The sequence below is a fragment of the Notamacropus eugenii genome, chromosome 1 (assembly GCF_028372415.1).
Source record: "Notamacropus eugenii isolate mMacEug1 chromosome 1, mMacEug1.pri_v2, whole genome shotgun sequence".
In the NCBI taxonomy this organism is placed as follows: Eukaryota; Metazoa; Chordata; class Mammalia; order Diprotodontia; family Macropodidae; genus Notamacropus; species Notamacropus eugenii.
This window is the reverse complement of record NC_092872.1, coordinates 155,520,511-155,540,406: the sequence shown is the minus strand read 5'-3', so window position 1 is coordinate 155,540,406 and position 19,896 is coordinate 155,520,511. Positions and strand designations below refer to the sequence as shown.

Below are 19,896 nucleotides of genomic sequence, written 5' to 3'. Positions count from 1 at the left end.
TCATTACTCCGAGTTTTATCCTCTAGGGTCAAAAAGACCAAGTGTATCTAATACCTTTCTTGCATGGTATTCCTTCAAATTCTTTTTGTTCCCAATATATTTTTATTTCATTAAATATTTCCCAATTACATGCGAGAATTTTTACCATTCATTTTAAAAAATGTTGAGTTCCAAATTCTCTGCCTCCCTCCTTCCCCCCTTCCTTGAGAAGACCAGCAGTTGGATATCAGTTAAACATGTGAAGTCATGTAAAACATATTTCTTCATTAGTCATGTTGCATAAGAAAACATAGACAAAAAAATAAGAAAAAAAGTTTAAAAAGTATGCTTCAATCTGTATTCAGACTTCACCATTTCTGTCTCTGGAGGTCGACAGCATTTTTCATCATGGGTCCTCTGGAATTGTCTTGGATCATTGTTTTAATCAGAGTAGCTAAGTCTTTCCTAGTTTACCATTATTACAATATCACTATTACTATGTACAATGTATTCCTGGTTTTACTTACTTCAATTTGTATGCATTCATATAAGTCTTTCCAGGTGTATCTGAAACCATTATTAGATGCAAGTGAAGTTCAAATATTGCTTGTCCCCACCCCACCCTTTCCCCTCCACTGTAAAAGCTCTTTCTGGCATGCCTCTTTTATGTCAGAAAATCTGCCCCCCTACCCCCCAGTCTTCCTCTCTCTCTTTCCCCTTTTCCCAGGGCAAACCTCTTTCTCACATCTCCATTTTCTTTTACATCATCCCAACATAAATCAACTCACTGCTGTACCCTCTTTCTATGTAAAATCCTTCTAACTTCCCTAAAAATGATAAAGTTATTAGAAATTACATATATCGTCTTCTCATATAAAAAGGCAAACAATTTAACCTCATTGAGTCTTTTATGATTTCTCTATCATGTTTACCTTTTTATGCTTCTCTTGAGTTTTCTATTTAAAAATGAAATTTTCTATTCAGCTCTAGTCTTTTCATTGGGAATGCTTGGAAGTCCTCTATTTCATTAAATATCAATTTTTTCCTTTGAAGGATTATACTCACTTGTTCTGGGTAAGTTGTTATTGTTGGTTGTAATCCCAACTGTTTTACCTTCTGGAATATCATATTTCAAGCTCTTCACTTCTGTAACATGTAGCTGCTAAATCTTCTCTGATTCTAACTGTGGTTCCATGGTATTTGAATGGCTTCTTTCTGGCTGGTTGAAGTATTTTCTCTTTTATCAGGGAGTTTTGGAATTTGGCTATAATATTCCTAGGAGTTTTCATTTTGGGATCTCTTTCAGGTAGTGATAAGTAGATTTCTGTTTCTGTGATGTTGAGGCAGTTTTCTTTGATAATTTCTTGAAACATGATATCTAAGGTCTTTCTTTGGTCATGGCTTTTAGGTAGAGTCCAATAATTGTTAAATTATCTCTCCCCAATCTATTTTCTAGGTCAGTTGTTTTTCTGATGAGATATTTCATGTTTTCTTCTATTTTTCATTATTTTGACTTTGTTTTGCTGTTCATTATACCTGATAAAGTCATTAGTTTCTACTTGCCCAATTCTAATTTTTAAGGAATTACTTTCTTCAGTGAATGTATTTTTTTTAATTTGGCCAGTTCTGTTTTTTTAAGGTGTTATCTTCTTTGGTATTTTTTGTGCCTCTTTTACCAATCTGTTAACTATCTTTTCATAATTTTCTTCCTTTGTTCTCATTTTTTTACCTTATTTTTCCTCTAGCACTCATTTTGATTCTTGTTTGGTTTATGTCCAATTCAAATTTTCTTTGAGGCTTTGCTTGTAACTGTTTTGACTTCATTGTCTTCTTCTGAGTTTTGTCTTGCTCCCTGTTTGCATAGTAGCTTTTTAGTGGTCAGATTCTTTTTTAGTTATTTGTTCATTTTTTTCATGCTGTTTCTTGATTTTGAACTTTATGTTAAAGTTAGGCTCTGTTCCTGACATGGTGGGTAAAGGGGCACTATCTTAAAGCTTCAGGCTCTTTTGCACTACTGTTTTCAGAGTTAGTTCTGGAGGTTTAGAAGTGTTTGGTGCTTCCAAGGTGGTGATATGATCTGGGGAGAGGTGTGGTCACTGCTCTCCTGGTCTCCACTCTGGCCCTTACCCAGAAAGGGCCACTGATCCTTTGGGATTGTATCAATACTCCCTTCAAATTCATAGGACAGTTATCGTGTTCCTTTCCAGTTTTCTCCAAGTTAATCAGCCCTTATTCCTATATCTGTTTTTCATATAGCATAGTCTTGAGATGTTTTACCATTTGGTCTACCTTCCTTGGGACCATGAATATACAAATGCCATTCTTAAAGCATGATTCCTAGAACTAAACATAATAAACCCAGATATGGTCTAATATGGTTTATGTTTTTGTCCAAAGTCGTCATTTTTTATTGTCAGAGGACTTAAAGTAATATTAATTACATAATTTGTGTTGGTCCTGGATCTCTCCTTGATGATTTCTTCTCTCTAGGTTTTTGGGGTACTACTCTCTCCTGGTTTTTCTCCTACCTATCTGGCTGCTCCTTCTCTCTCTCCTTTGCAGGAGCCTCCAGATCATGCTCCCTAAACATAGGTGTCCCTCAGGGTTCTGTCCTGGGTCTCCTCTCCCTACTTCATTTGATGGTCTCATGAGCTCCCATGAGTTTAAGTGCCATCTCCATGCTGATAATTCTCAAATATACCTTTCTTGCCCCATTCTCTTTTCTGATCTCCAATATTAAATTTCCAATTTCCTTTTAGACATCTCAAACTCAATATGTCCAAAATAGGGCTCATTATCTTTTCCCCTAAACCTCACCCAGTCACCCATCTTGCCTCCTAATTTATCTGTTCTCATAGAGGACAACACCATTCTTCCAGTTCCTCAGGCTTACAACCTAGAAGTCTTCCTGGATCTACCTGCCTCAAGTCTCTCTCTACTCTGATCCATCCTCTATACAACCACTAAAGTGATTTTCCTAAAATGTGAGTCCAATGGTATCCCTGCTTCCCTTCCCTCAATAAAGTTAAGTGGCTTCCTATTGCCTCCAGGAGCAAATACAAAATGCTTTTTCTGGCATTCAAAACCCTTCATAATCTATTCCTCTCCTACCTTTCCAGTCTTCTTATATCTGAATTCACAACACGTACTCTTCAATCCAGTAACACTTATTTCCTGGCTGTTCCACAAATAAACTCCATCTCTCTATTCAGAGAATTCTCTCTGGATATCCCCCATGCCTAGAATGCTCTCCCTCTCTGCTCCAACTACTGACTGCCCCACCTTCCTTCATGTCCAGTTGTTCAGTTGTGTCCTTTTGGATCATAACATACCAGTATTGGCTGTGAGGTTTTCTTGGCAAAGATACTGCAGTGGTTTCCCATTTCCTTCTCCAGTGGATTAAGGCAAACAGAGATTTAGTGACTTTCCTGGGGATCATATAGCTAGTAAATGTCTGAGGCCAAAATTGAACTCAGGTCTTCTTGACTCCAGGCCCAGCATTCTATCCACTGAGCCACCTAGATCCTTTGTATGTTTGCTTGCACATTGTCTCCCTCATGCGATTATAAGCTCCTCAAAGGCAGAAACTATCTTTGGCTTCTTTTTGTATTCCCAGGACTTAGCACAGTGCCTTACACACAGTAGGCAATTAATAAATGTAGATTGACTGAGTGATTTACAGTTGTGGAATGTGATTGACTTAAGTATAATAACATCTCCTTTTCAGTGTCATGAGAAAAGTTTAAAAGGACATGAGGCCTTTTTGGTGGACATAAATAAACCAACCCAGGCTGGAAAATGGAGCAAGTCAAAACTTCAGTACTTTTCAAAGTGTGACCAAGCCTATACTTCTTGCCTGTGTGAGATACGGAGTTGAAAAGGAAAGGAGACTTTACAGAGCCTGGTATACAATAAAGCTAAAAATAAATTTAGATTAATATTTTAGAAAAGGCAGAGTAGTGTAGTGAAGCCAATAGAGGGCTAACTTTGGAGTCAGAAAACCTTAATTCAAGGCTGCCCTGACACATATTAGCTCTCGAACCCTGGGAAATAATCTCATGGCGTCAGGCAAATCTCTGACCCTGCCAATTACAGATAAGTTTCTTAGGTGCATCAGCAGAGGGAGACTTCAGAATGCAATATACCAATGAAATCACAAACCCAGATGTCCTTTGTGCACACACACACGCACACACACACACACACACACACACACACACACACACACACACACACACACCCCTTCTGTAAATAAGGAACAACTTTAGTAGTTTTATTAGATAATGATTTTGTTCTGTTGTCAAGTATAAACCTTGGCACAATTATGAAGATATTAAAAATATTGACTGAAGCTGGTTGAGTCTCCATGAGAAATGAAAGATACATAATTCACATGTATTTGTGAAATTCAGCAACATTATCTCTTACTGATAGGGAGGAATGCTTTAATAAACCAAAGAGACCTCATTCCAAACAAATATATCCTTTAAATCACAATTCAAATGCGTAGCATCCACAAAGTTTTTCTTTGTCCCTCTAGTCAGTGATAATCATTTCTCCCTCAGACCTTAAATTGTACTTGGTTTGCATCTGTCTTATGCACTTATGTTTTATACTGGTTAATTTTTTCATATTTCCTATTCTTTTATGAAATTGTAAGATATATTAGGGCAAGAATTCTTTCTTTGAGCCTCAGCAGAGCTTAATTTGATGCTCTAAATGTAGTATCCTCTTAATAAATAGTATTAGAATAAATTGAAAACAAATATAAATGTGATTCAAAGAAATGAATTTATTTAAACTTATCTCTTTTCTGGCCAAAGATCTCTGAAGCTCTGAGACACACACACACACACACACACACACACACACACACACACACACACACACGTCTATTCTGAGTTCTGGTGTAATATATATGTTCAAGGTTGTCATTATCTTCTCTTTCTTTCTCTCTTTCTTTCCTTTCCTCCCTCTCTTATTTCTTTCTTTTTTTTTTCCTTTCTCCTCTCTTTTCTTGTTCCTTCTCTTCTTCCTTCTTCTCTTCCTCCTGGTGTTTTCATTCTCCTGAGAGATACAATATGTAAAGAGATAAATTAAAAACAAACTAAAGGAAAGATTGAGCACTGACAACTCAAGGAAAGAGGTAAGGAAGGCTTTTCACAGGAAGTGGTACCTGAAGTGAAACTTGAAGGAAGGTAAAGCAGGAATGAGGAGGGAGAGTGAATACATTACAGGCAGGAAGGACAGCCTCTGGGAAATCACAAAAGTTAAAAATAACATGCCAAGCCTGGAGAATGGCCGGTAGGGCTGGAACTGGTAGCACCTAAAGAGGAATAATGTGAAGTAAGTCAGGTTAAGCCTAGAGTCTTATTGTGAACAGTTTTAAATGTTAAGCTGAGTGAGGCATTTATACTTTATTCTAGAGGTAATAAGGAGCCAGTAAAGGTTATTGAGCACAGAGTCACACGGACAAACTTGCACTTTTGTGACTTATTTTACCAGCTTTGTGGAGGATCTGTAGGAGAGGAAACAGACTAGAATCAAGGAAAATAATTAGGAGGCTATTGGAACTGCCTGGGAGAGAGGTGATGAGTGATTGAACTAGACTTGTGACTGTGTTAGTGGAGAGAAAGGAACAGGTGCAAGAGATATTGTGGAAGCAGAATTCTCAAGCCTTGGCAGTGATTGAATATAGAGAATTCCCTCCTTCTGATAGTATTTCAAAATGACATTTTTAAAGAAGAAAAATTTTCAAATAACTTTCTGTTGTAAATTAGGAATTATTCATAATCAACAATCTGATTTTGATTGTTAAAAGTGTGTATCTCTTACCATGCTGTTACTTCATGTCAAATTTTGCCTTCAGCCAGACAGAAATTATTTAATATCTCATGTTACAAAGGAACAGAAAAAGCATACATATAAAAAATTAAGATTTCCTAAAATGAAGAAGCTCTTTTCATGGAGTTAGCTTTTCAGGCATTAACTCTGCAAAACCATGACTGAATCCTACAACTGGCCAAATCTTTTATTATGAATTACATGTATAATTACAAAGTACATGTCCCGTTGTTTTTATGGTAATAAATTGAATTTTTCCCTTCACAGAGCCTTGTTGGAAGGAGAAAGTAATCCGGAGATACTAGTATGGACTGAACACATACAGAATGTTCCACGAGGTATAAAACAAAAATTTCATTTTTTCTTTTTAATAGAATTTTCTATTATATATTGTTCATTTATAATTAGATTAGTAATAATTTGGAATACTATTGAAATGGATAAAATACTAAATTCAACTAAAATGTATTAAGTGTTTGTAGCATGATGGAGTGAATAAAAGGTTGACCTTAGAGTCAGGAAGACTTGGGTTCAGGTCCTAACTTTGTGACATATGTGCTGTGTATTTCTGGGCAATTCACTTAATTCTACAGCACCCTAAGCAATGTTCTTAATATATAATGGAACAGGTAGCCAACTACATCAGTTGAAAGAGTTTCCTCATTAAAAGTTCCCTATATCAATGAACTTGCAGCTCCATCCTTCCTCCCCACCCCACCCCTGCCCAAAAAATGTGTGTCATTGTACTAGGGGGTGGGCATACAAAATTGACACAGAAAGAAAGAAAATTGACACAGCCCCTGCCTTCAGTGAGCTTATAATCTAGTAGAGAAGATAAGGCATGTGTATAAAGACATTTACATAAATAAATACAATAAAGGTACAATTTCATAAGGCAAAGGAGAGATGGAGAAAAAAGTACTTGAGAAAATGTCAAGAATTAAATTTCCCAGAAAACTGAACCTTATCGATTTTAAATGCCAAAATTTTTTTAAAATTTCAAAATGCTTTGATTTACATCTTTCTAGAATGTTTTACACTCTTTCAATCACCATGGTAGAAAATAAAGGGATCATTGCTTAGTCATTTTGCTCCCGTCTTGGCCAGGTATATCTATTGGCAAACAGCTTCTGTAGTCTTTTCCTCCCTGCAGGACACTAACATGGAAGAGAGTACTCAGGGTTTCATAGAACCCACTTAAGTACCAGATACAATCAGTAATAATGAATTGTGTTTGGGTCTGTTCTGTATGCACATATATAAACCATACTCTTTTTATGATCGGTCCTATGCTTAACATAGATGTACCTCCCTAATCACTCCTTGGAAAATATTCCAAGAACAAACATAGTACAATCAACTGTCATATTAAGGACTTGGGTTTCTTGTTGGATCAAACATTTCTCAAATAAGGGGACTCTCAGGGATAAAACAGGAGATAAAGAAGCCTTAAGATATCCCCAATGTAGTTAATTTTTAGAAGACAATAAAGCTTTTGAAACCTGTGACTAGCAAGAAAACATTAGTGGTGATCGTACAGTGTGATTCAGATGTGATTTTTTAATTTAGTAATTGTTCTATGCACTTTGCAAATATAAAGATTTTTCCAATTTAAATGATTAGGATGGCTATCAAAATGGACAAAATATTCATTTCATTTGAACAAATATTTATATTAAATGCCTGCTGTGTTCAAGGTACTCTCCTAGGAGCTAGATACACATAGATGCAACATGATACAATGCTTATCTTCAAAGAGTTTATATTCTGTCATATATGCTGCTAAAATGTGCACTAAAAAATTTATAATCCAATAGGAAGTGTGATGGCAAGCAAAGTAGGATCTTTTACTGTTTTTGTTTTAGTATAAAGTGCCTCTGATTGAATAGTGTGATTAGGGAAGATCTTCACCACCTAGTCTGGGAAGATCTTCACCACCTAGTCTGGGAAGATTTGTAGGAAGGCCCACACCTTTTGTTAATTTTCTAATGAGGCACTGGTTCTCAAGGGTTGTGATACCCTTTGTATGTAAAAAGTGTATAAAGATTCTGAAGTGAGGTTTTATTTTGGGGCTTAGTTTTTGGAAGAAGGTTTATCTGCTAGATGAGACACTGGGAAGCTGCTAAGGAGCCCCTTGGCTTTGAAAATCCGGATATTGGTGCTTCCCTTTCTGGTAACTATAAAAGCGGATCAAAGAATCTGTGATAGCAGGTCCCCCTCTGTATGTCAGGGAGCTTACTGATACAGGAAGATACAAATAATTTTGATCCAACAGAATTTTATGAGGTAAAAGCAGACCAGTCTAAGCACTGGAGGGCATTATGATGAGAGAGAAATAATTTTCCTCTAAGAAAATCATAAGTAGTTTTAGGGAGGAAATAGGAGTGACTGTGCTCTTTCTTATAGAAAAAGAGAAATAGCAAAGGAGGAGATAATGGACATGTTAGTCACAGCGTGCTTGCACAGAGGTGCAATTTGACTGGATTTGGCAAGTTGGACCTCAAATGCTAGACTAAGCAGTTTGCATGTTATCTAATAGGTAAAAGGGAGTCACTGGTTTTCAAGCAGCTGATTGACATACGCAGAATGTGTACATTAGGAAGATTATATTGGTAGTTCTGTGAAGGAGGGGTAGTATAGAGTAGAGCCTACACTTTAGACTCCCATTTGGAGATTTGCACTGAGTCTACCTAAGAAGTGAAAAGGCCTCTCAAGTGGTTGCAGTGAGAATGGAAAAGGAACCAGAAGATGCAGGAACTTTTGTGGAGTCAGAATGGACAAGACTTGACATTTGACCAGATGAGGGGAATGAATTAGAAGAGTCAAAGATAACTATGAGATTCTGAGTCTTGTTAGAAAGGAGGATAATGCTGCCATCAATAGAAACAGGGAAGTTAAGAGGAGGTTTAGGGGAGATGAATTTAGACTGGGATATAGTAAGTTTGGTGTCTCAGCAGGACATCTTGGTGAAGATGACCAAGGCAACATGATGTAGTGGGTAGAGCAATAGATTATGGAAAACTCGGAAGAGCTGGGTTCAAATCTCACCTCATTATCTGTGTGACTTATCTGTGTGACCCTGGGCAAGTCACTTAATCTCTATATACCTCAGTTTTTCCATCTGTAAAACAAAGAGTTTGACTCAATGAACTCTAAGTTTCTTTTCAGCTACAAATCTATGATCCTGAGATCCTGTGACCGATGGATAGTTGAGAATATGCTTAGATGTATAGATTTTGGTGTTGTATTCATAGAGGGGATAATTGAAGCACTTTAAGTGGATGAGATCATCAGTAAAAGAGAGTTTAGAGAGAAAAAAGAAAGCTAAGGATAAAACTTTCTGGAGACATTATCAATTAGTATACAAGAGGACAAAGATGATCCAGCAAAAGACCCATTGGGCAGCAGGAAAACCAGGAAAATTAGGGTTAGGGAAACTGAAGGAGGAATTTCAGCAGGGCAAGAATCAACAGTTTTAAATGCTGGAGAATGTCAAGGAGGATAAGGTCTGAGAACAGGCCATGGGGTTTGACAATCAGGAAGGTAATGTAATATCAGAGAAAGTAATTTCAGCAAGAGTGGGGATGGAAGCTGGATTTCTGGGAGTTGAGGAGTAGATTGTGAGGTGGTGGAAACAGAATATAGATTATGTTCTCCAGAATTTCTGCAGTGGACAGATATAGAATAATATACCTTGAGAAGTATAGGAAATTTTATTTTTGGAGGATAGGTATGATCTGGACCTGTTTGGAGGCAAAAGAAAAAGACAGTGTAGAGAAAGAAACTGAAAATGATAGAAAGGGGCTGATTGGTTCTGTAGGAAATGGAAATGAATGGGATCAGGGGTACAACTGGAGTTACATATTTGACTTGACTTAGAGGAGAGCAGCCTCACCTTCTGAGATTGGACACAGGAAGAGAATGGATGAGAGCATTTGCTCTCAGACTTAAAAAAAAAGGAAATTTTCATTAAATCATATTTTGAGATTCACCTGGATGATAAATGATGTGCTTCTGTGCATATCCTTATTGGCTTTTATTGGCTTTGATATATATAACATGTGTTTATTTGGACCAACAATGGTCCAATTCTGTGAAAAACAGATTAAAAAATTATGCCAAGGAGCATATGAAACATTTTGAACGTGATGAATGTGGAAAAGGTTATTGGCAGAGGGGACATCCTATATACATCAGGGAGTGAGGCTTCATTTTGTTGTTGTGGAATGAAATTAATACAAAATTAAAACTGAGGATACTGAAGAGTTGATTTATTATTTCAATTCAATCACTGTTTTTAGCTGTTAGGCTATTGGGACTATTACAAGTACAGGAGCCAAAGAAACTTCTGAAACTAAAAATCCTTGTTCTCATTCAGTGATGATACACTGAGAGGTATTGCTATTCACAGGCACATGGAACTGAAACTATTGTGTGTGTGTGTGTGTGTGTGTGTGTGTGTGTGTGTGTGTGTGTGTGTGTGTGTGTGTATGTATGAGACACCTGAAGTTAGATTAGAAAGTTTGGCCTTATTTCTGAGTAGAATTTGTTTTGGAGCAAGATGAGGTTACTCAATGTTATGTCTGAAACCCTATCTAATTTAAACTTTTGGCTCATTTCTTTCCTGTGTTGGATTTTCCAAAACTTTCTGTTACCTTATATTCTTTTTCCCAAAATGTCCCCTCAAGAAGTTAGACTTCACCATGGGGTTATATTCTTTTACTGAACTATCATTACCTGGTAGAACAAGATTGCGAATCTCTTAGCAAGAGATAGGATCTGACCTTGTCAAAGAGATTCCCATCTGCATATTTAGCTGGAGTATTTGGAAATGTACTTATTAAGCTGTTTATCATAATTTGTCAAAAACTGTCTTAGGTTCTTTTAGAAATATGAAGATGTATAATGCCACTTAATGGCTGATATATAATGGCCTATCATTAGAAAAACTTGGCTTTTCTCCCCCTAAAACTAAACGTAAACAAAATGGACCCAGTTAGGAAAAGTTGATGTAATTATCAAAGCCATCCCATCTGTTTGTGTTCCTTTTGCATTTGCACATAGTGGATTCTTAATTAATATTTTTTGATTTAATGAATACATAGTAATTCAAAAGAAACATCCTTTTAAATTTATTCATTCAGATTAACTATGCCTTTTGACATCAAGACTAAAAAGTCATTTTCAATAATGTGGAGAAAGTATAAGAAATGTCACTTTTGGGTGGGGGGAGTTGTTTCTTTGTTTCCTAACAGAATTAACTATTTCCATTTAAAATGCTTTATCTTATAAAAAAAAAATTACCCTGTCTAGACTTCTTCTTTGCAATGCCTTTGCTTTGAGGTTTATTACAATTGGTAAATGCTGCTACATTTTTCCTTACACAAAAAATATGCCCCACAAGTAATTGTTTCATTTTTTGTTGTTTTTAGAGTAAATGAATGCTAGAAGAATATGACTGAGGAAAGATATTTTTTCACAGTGAAATTATTTGTAATGCTGAATTTAATTATAACAGCTCAGTAGCATTGTTATTACACGATATTAGCTAGGACTTGGAAAGCTCTCCCCTCCCCCAGTTGTATGGGGTATATACACATAGAGAAAAGCAGGTAGAATGACTGTGGAGCTGTGGACTCCAAAGGAATTCTACTAAGGCCTGTGTTTAGCTTTATTTAACTTCCTCAAAGTTGGAATATTTGTAAGAGACTTCAGTTCCATTTGTCAAATTCAAAATAAAACTGCACAAGGCCTTAGAATCTCTGGGCCATTTTGTGGTTGGGTTATTATTGTCTAGAAAGTGCCAACTTTATAGGAACAATGTAACAGCAAGGACCCCGACATACACACGAGGATCTGCTGTACAGGCTCTTAGATCTGCTTTTCTAAAAGGAAAGCAACTTCTGAGGGGTCAATAATCACTTTAATCAAGCACGTGCATTATTCACTTGGTTCAGAGGGAAAAGTCAGCACCTTGAACTTCAGGGAAAATACAAACAGAAATTATAAGCAGAAATTACAAACAGAAAGACCAACAGACAGGGCTTCCAACTGTCTGACTATACATCACAGATCAACAGACAGCTCCAACTGTCTGAACATAGTACATAGTTACCAGAGAGAGAAAAACCAACATCTGGGTTTCCAAAGCTGGAGGACTGCTTAGCAGCTCCTCAGAGTCTCATCTGGCCAAACAAACACTTCCAATGAGTAAGCCCCAAAACAAAACCTCACCTCAGAATATTTATACACTTTTCAGAGCTGGAGGGCCAGACCCTCTGACCCAGTGCCTCAGTAGAAACTAACAAAAGGTATTGAGACCTATTAATAGACAGGGAAGATCTTGAACTCTTTCTCCCACCCACCATTAACCTTAAATTAACATTACAAACAATTAAATAAGTAACCTTATTTTTTAAGCCAAACAAAGATGAGTGTCCTACAAGTTTCAGTTACAAGTTTCAGTTAGGCAGCCCAAAAATGTACACATCTTCTCATACCTTCCTGACGTAAATGAAAAATCCACACAGTCTGTATATTCAGCAAATTCTGTAGTTAGATCATCTTAGTGTAAGGATTTGTCACTGTCCTTGAAATACTAAACCTAATTTAAATAGCATTATATTGATTTTCTTGGTATTACATTACTTTTAAGATAAACAGTACTATGACTGTAATAATTTTAGTGCACTTTTTTTTGCTTAATTTCTGCAGAAGTCAGGAATACATTATGCCAGTATACCGATTCCATATTGCAAAGAGAAAACAAACGGAATATATACTCCAGAGAGAAAATAACTTCATCAAATAAAAACATCTCAGCACCATATGCAAATCGATCAACATTCTTTGGACCACGGGCTACAATAGTAACTGGAAGTGCTCCAAGAAAGAATTTCCTGGGTCCAAGTCATTCTTCCTCTTCCACTCTTCGACAAGAAACTTCATATGAAAGGACCGCAAAAGATCAGAGTGAGCACAGAACACTTCCTACAACACATGGCCTTTTAAGAAGCACAGAACCTCAGGTAAAAGTGACTCCTGACAGACAGAAAACAGAGAGTAGAAGTAGCATCACCACATATTTAACCCAAGAATCAACAAGTGCTCAAAGACCAAGCCACCAACAGAAAGATGTAAGGATGAGTACATCTGCAAGCACTCGATCCCATGAAATGAGTGTTCTTCAGGGAAAGGAAACAGAGGAGAGAGCATCTACAGAGGAGAGAAAACAGAAAATAGAACTAACTAAACCACGACAAGAAGAGAAAATGTTTGACTCTAAAGAGAAGGCTTCTGAGGAAAGAAATTTAAGATGGGAAGGAATGACTAAACTAGATAAGGAAGCAAGAGAGAGGGAAAGTATGCAGTGGAAAGGAAAGACTAAAGGAGGTGAATCGATCAAGGAGAGAACTACAATCTTTGGAGAAAAAAGGGAAATAGAGATACCTGTTACCTTTGAGGGGCAAGGGCATGGAGAAGCACCACAAGCTGACAAAGGAGAATTATCAGTAAAAGATGCACAAGCATTTCAGAAAAAGGGTACTGATGATAGTAAAACTAAATGGACAGATGAGAAAGGGTTGAAGTTCAAGGTAGATGCCAGTGATGCTGTTGATTCTACCAAAGATTCCACAAGAAAAACCATAGCAGAAAATATCGTTTCCAGTATTCTTCAGCAGTTTGTGCAGCCTTCTGACTCGGAGACATCTGCCGGTCCTTCTCTGGATACAAAAGTCACTTACATGGAAAGGAAGGAACTTCCTGGTGAAGGAAAGGCAAAGACTGAGATCATTGTGGAGTCTAAATTGCTTGAAGAGATAGATGTTTCAGATGAAGACAGCCTGAAGCATCTGTTAAGCAAGGGTGCTAAGGAAGTAGAGATTAAAGGGAAATCGGCAGAAAGCATGATAGGAGATATAATAAATCTTGGCCTGAAAGGAAGAGAAGGGAGAGCGAAAGTAGTTAATGTTGAGATTGTTGAAGAACCATTAGCATACGTAACTGATGAGAAGGCTGATTTTTCAACGCCATTTGAGATAGAGGAAGTAGATGATGTGTCTTTGGGCTTTGAGAGGCATTACAGTGATGAGGAAGGTAATGAAGAAACAAGTATCTCCTCAGGTAATCAATTTAAAAAGACAGAGCAACCTCATCAGAACGTAACTCACTTTGAAGAAGTAACTGAAGCAGGTGACTCCGAAGGAGAGCAGAGATACTTTGTTTCTACTCCAGATGAATACTCTGGGAGTTATGACAAAGATGAAGATTCAGTGTATGGGCAAATTCACGTTGAGGAAGAATCAACCATCAAATATTCTTGGCAAGATGAAGTTTCACAGAGCACGGAGAAAAGGAGAAAGAGAAGTAATTTACCTGGAGATGAATTTTCAAGCACATCAGAAATCTTTTCTCCAGAAGAGGATGTGGATTCCAGTCACCCAAAAGGTGACCAATTGCATACTGAAACCATTGTCATTGAAAAAGAAATTAAAATACCCCACGAATTCCAGACCTCAATTAAGGAACTCTCCTCCAAAGATCCCAAACATCAGTTGGTGGAGACAATTGGGCAGCTGGAAGGGAGCCTCCCTGAAAGTGTGAGAGAGGAGCTGTCTGTCCTAACTAAGGAGAGTAAAGGGGACACTGAAAATATTTCAGTTAAAAAATTTGAGAAAACCACTGATGGTGGATCAGTCACGATTGTTGCTGAAGTCAATCTCTCGAAAACTCTTGATGCAAATCAGTTTGATCTGGATCAGTTACGTAAAGACAACTCTAGCAAAGTAGAGAAAATACTACAGTCAGCAGTTCTAGATAGTTCTGAAAAACACCAAGCCCGGGAACCTGAAAGCCCAGATAGTAAAAATGGTAAAGAAGTTTCTGGTTCCAGTATTGAATCCAAGCGTTGGGCCAGTAGACAAATGTACAGTTCTTCTAGTGACAGAGATGGTGGTGGTGGAGGACATTATACTGCTGAACATGTTTTTTGCCAAGGTCCGGTTTCTGCAACTGTGGAAGTTAGCAGCCCAAGAGGTTTTGCTCAATCACATGTCTTAGAGGACATAAACCAGTCTGTAAGGCATATTAAAATAGGCCCCACTGAAATTCGGAGGACAGAGCGAATCTTTTATGAAGGACCTGCTTCAGAAGTAGTAGAGGTAAGTGTGAGTAATCAGAGGGCTCCAAAGGTACCAGTAGGTCTTTGAGGTATTCTAAGTTGGGTCTTAAAGAAAATTAGTTGGCTAAAGAAATTATTTCTAGAGGTCTTCTCTCTACATCTTAAGAAGTGGGTGGCACAGAAGGTCTTAGTCAGGAAGAGTTTTCCAAAGATAGTAATTACTCGTTAGGACAATTTTTATTAGGTTCCAAACAATTTCATACTAATCAAGAAGTCATTTTACACGGGTCCATTTCTGAACCAGATAAATTTGGAAGAACCAGAGATCATTCCCAGACAAAAGGATCAGTAGGCACCCAGAGTTCTGTGGGAATCCTTAAATTAGACCCCAAAGAAGTATATACTGAACAGATTGTATTCAGTGCCCCTCTCCCTGACAGGAAATTTGGCCTCAAAGGAGACAATTCTCATATAGATGAGTTGTCAGATAGTACATCAATCAGGCACTTTAAGATTTGTGATTTGTCTCCAAGAGTTTCAGAAAACTGAGCAAATAATTTACCATGGACCAATTTCATATCATGTGGAGTTCAGTGAATCTGGAGGCATTTTTCATACAACTGGTTCCTCAGACACAAACAGATCCATAAGAAATTACAAATTAAGTCAGAAGGAAGTTCTTGGGTCTGACAAAAATATTTTCCAAGAATTTGTCTCTGAATATCCAAAGGAAGGTATTGCAGGAGATGTACCAGAGGCAGAAGTAACATCAAGTGTTAGCAAATCTTTCAGGCACATTCAGGCCCCACAGAAACTCAAACCACTGAAGAAATTATCTTCCGTGGACCCATTTCTAAAACTTTCACACTTACTGGCTCAGGTGACATCCCTGAGCCAGAAGGTTTAGCAGAGAGCAGCCAATCTACACAACATATTAAACTGGGGCCCAAAGAACCTTCATTTACTTTTCAGATGGATGTGACTAATAGAGAAGAAACCTCCAGCACTGCTAGAGGTACACGAGAAACTACCATATTCTTTCCCACAAGGAAGGAAGCAAAAGTTCACATTGCATCTGATGATGGTGACTGGAGAGACAGTGAAAGCAAAAAGGACAAAGAAGCAAGTGTGAGTTTTCAGGTTTCTGCTGCTCAAGATCACCAGGCTCGTGGTGAACAAGTTACCTTTGATAAAACAGTACAGCTGCAGAGAATGGTAGACCAAAGGTCAGTGATTTCTGATGAAAAGAAAATTGCTGTCCTCTATCTAGATAAGGAAGAAGAGGAAGAGGAGAATGATGGACATTGGTTTTGAAAATTCAAATAGATTGAGTTTTAATAGCATCTTATATAGTACCTTAACCAACACACTGAGAGTTTAAATTGAATCATTTTTCAAAGGAATTCGCCAGGTGAGATTGCTGACCGAAACCCTTTTTGTTACACAAATTAATTAAAAAAGAGAGCTCCAAACTCTTTAAATTTACTTCATGGACTCCTTCATGGAGGAGTCATATTAATATGTAACATATTTTGAAATTTTGAAAATTTTGAAAAATGTCTTTATTTCTCTAATCTTTAAGAGTTTTTTAACTGGAGTTTTCTGTCCATCACCTGAGATAGTTTGTCAGTTTTTCCCTTGGCCGTGGAAATGCCAGACATCTATTTAAATGAATAAAAAGCTCCTATCAGTAAGTAAGATGCTTAAGAGTGACTATATTGAAATAACACTTAAGGGTTAATTCATTTGCATGTGCTAATATCATATAAGCTAACATTCTAGGTAAATAGACAATTAGCTTAAGTCTCTTTGTGAGAGACAACATTGCACTTTTAGGCTTAGAGCAGACAGTTTTACAGAAAAAGAATTATAACTATAAATTGTTGTTGAGGTCAGTATTTTGAGGAAAACATTTAATTTTCCATAAAAGGAAAATTCTGTTCTAGGATGTGAACCAACAGATTTCAATTTTCCTTACTTTCAAAATGTCATATTTATTTATAGAGTGACCAACTAAATATTCTATTACAATATTTTCAGTCAGTATGCCTGTTCTGTATTGTAAAGCTTTAAGGAATTAAGACTAGAGAGGTGTATATCATACAGTGTTAGGGGTGTTCAGAGAGTGTAAAGACAGTCAAGATGTTTTTTTGTAGCTTTGCGCTGCCAGTTCCATCATAACTCTAGCATAGGAAAAGCTCAGTTCAAGGCATATTATGCTTAAACTTCTCTTTACTTTTATGAAGTTCATAGACCTCACATTCAACTCCAAACATTTACAAAGCATCTATTTTCTGCAAGGTCAGAGAAGACAGATGAACAAAACATGGTCCCTACACTTAGGGAGTTTATAATCTAGTTAGTTAATTCAATTCATCAAATACACACTAAGGATTATAAAAGTTACGAAGATAATTCTGATGTAATTAGAGAGTATAAATGCTTATAATACGAGGAGGTTTAAACAAAGTGTTAAAAAAAGAGTAGCATGGTACTAAAGAAAGTGCACTAGATTTGGAATTGGAAGGCTGGGGTTCAGTTCTCCATTCTGCCACTTATTAGCTGAGTGACCTTCAGCAAGAGATGAAACCTCTGTAAATTTCAATTTTATCTCTATCAAATGGAGGTTATATGTACCAACTAAAAAGATTTTTGAGAGGAAAAGACTTTGAAGTAGAATATGCTATATAAATGTGAGTTATTACTGTTATTTTTGTAGAAGGAAGTCTGACTAGGCTCTAGTCAAATGATATGATATTAATCTAAAAGGTATATTATATGAATCTATAATATGACATCATATATAATGTGACATAAATAATACTAATGTGGAAACCAAACATAATGCGAAAGGTCTGCAGTGTAGTTGTAAAAAGTAAAATATTATACTTTAAAGAAATGACAATCAAATAGCACACCTCTTTCAAAGCCATTACTCAGGTCTTTTCCTTTCCAAACTCAAAGATGAATAAAGAATAGAAATCCTTGGTGCAGATTTTTGTATTTTGAGAAGAAATAAATAGTAATTATGAATTTTGTTCAGGAAAGTAAATAACTTATGTTGAGAATGTAAAAAAAAAGTGTGTGTGTGGGTCTTGGTAGGAAAGAAATTGGCAGCAGCTCCTAGGTCATAATGCAGTACAAACTCCCTGGGGATTGACGGAGGATTGAAAATGCTCCATGCTACAGACTGGAGATGTGTGTGTGTGTGTGTATATATATACATATATATATATATGTATATATATACATAGAATCATAGGATTTAGAACCATCAAGGACTCATTAGAGTCCATTGAGTTCAAACCCATCATTTGGTAGATGATAAAAATGAGACTCAGGAAAGTCAAATGACTTGCCAGATGTCACCCAGGTGGTAAACCAGTAGCAGAGCTGGAATGAAGCCAGATCTCCTGACTTCAAACTCAATGTGTTTTCCATTTTGCCACACAATCTCTCTTGTAGACAGAAATTAAATGACAATATAGCTCACTATTCTAGAATCAATTCCCTGTTTCAAAGTTTTATTTCAAAAGTGTGTGAGAATCTTGGTTGCAGTTTGTACTTTTTATGTAATCAAAATTTTGGTCAGAATTCTTCATAAGATATCCATCATGATAGTCTGTTTTATTGCGAGGACAGATCATTTCTGCCTTATGCTTCTTTTACTTACACAACTCTTTTAGCTGACCATGTTAAAAGTATATAATTATTTTTAAAATGACAGGGACATGTGTTCTCTTTTGCAAAGCAGATGTTAAAAAGTTTAATATTATTCTTGAAGTTGAAATATTCTTTTCAAAGAAGTGAAAATATCCTTAGTGGCAGGGTTGGCAATTTACAGGCAAAACCTGAAATGTTACTGTTATTTTGCCTTATTACCTAGGAACACTTCATGCCTATTTTAACTGTATAACTATACAGCACAATAGCTTAGTATAGGCAACACAAATACTCCTACACAGTTTATTCAGAAGAGCAATCAGTTTCATTAAACATACACACACACACATATACACAAATGAGTCAAGACTACACCTTTGCAATGTTCAGGCAAAACACAACACTGACTTATGGAACGTTTCACTTTTCAACTGATTTATCTGCCGCTATGTAGACATAACATATGAGTGTTTGAAGTGTAACATAAAAAGAACCCACAAAAAAACCTCTGAAGAGCATGTTTAGAAACCGTTTTGCAGATTAGCAGTTATTATGAGTCCTATGTATCTCTTCCAATATCAGAAGATTCAGGTAGGGAAAAACATCAGGATGATAAGACTTAAATAAAAATCTAACACCAAACAGTAAAATAACTCACTAGACCCCAAATTAGAATGAAAGGTCATTCATGTTGATATCAAAGAGAATGCTTTTCAAAGATTTTTTTGTTCTTATTGCTACTTAAACTATAATTAAAGTAATTTACTAAGCACATGTGGTCATGTAAATGTTCTTATTGCAGCAAATATTCACAGCTTGGGTGAAAGGTACTCTGAGGGATTTCCAATGTCTCAAAAATTTTCAGAATAGTGTATAAACAATAAACAAACATAAAAGAGGAGTTTTTGAGCCAGAACTTGTTAGTTACTCAGAACTTCAGAGGCTGCCAAATGGGGTGAGTTTGGGGAAATCACTAACATGAAGAAACTTCAAAATCAAATGTAATATAGTCTGTAAATCTTTTAGAAGAGTGCAGATGGAACATCTGTTTCACCTGGAATCATTGTTAAAAAACAAAAAAAGTCTTATAGCCATTGCATAACAACGGGACTTGGGGAGATGGGGCATCATAGATGGAAAGCCAGACTTGGAGTTAGGACAATCTAGGTTCAAGGACTGCTCCAGACACATACATCCTGGCTGTGTGAGCTGCAGGTGATGATAGCAGTGGACGATGATGTCATTTAACCTCTCCATGACTCCAGAAAAATCCTTAAGAACTGAGCGGG

At 36.7% G+C, this 19,896-nt stretch overlaps 1 protein-coding gene across 1 annotated transcript in view; it reads left to right on the top strand.

Moving 5' to 3' along the window:
- SYNM (synemin) overlaps positions 1-19,379 on the top strand; it is a 42,564-nt gene extending 23,185 nt beyond the window's left edge. Inside the window, exons 3-5 of the mRNA XM_072617039.1 lie at positions 6,091-6,161; positions 12,538-14,984; positions 15,917-19,379. Coding sequence (XP_072473140.1) covers positions 6,091-6,161; positions 12,538-14,984; positions 15,917-16,258 — 2,860 coding nt within the window. The 3' untranslated portion in view covers positions 16,259-19,379. The remainder of the gene's footprint in view (positions 1-6,090; positions 6,162-12,537; positions 14,985-15,916) is intronic.
- Positions 19,380-19,896: the final 517 nt, after the last annotated feature.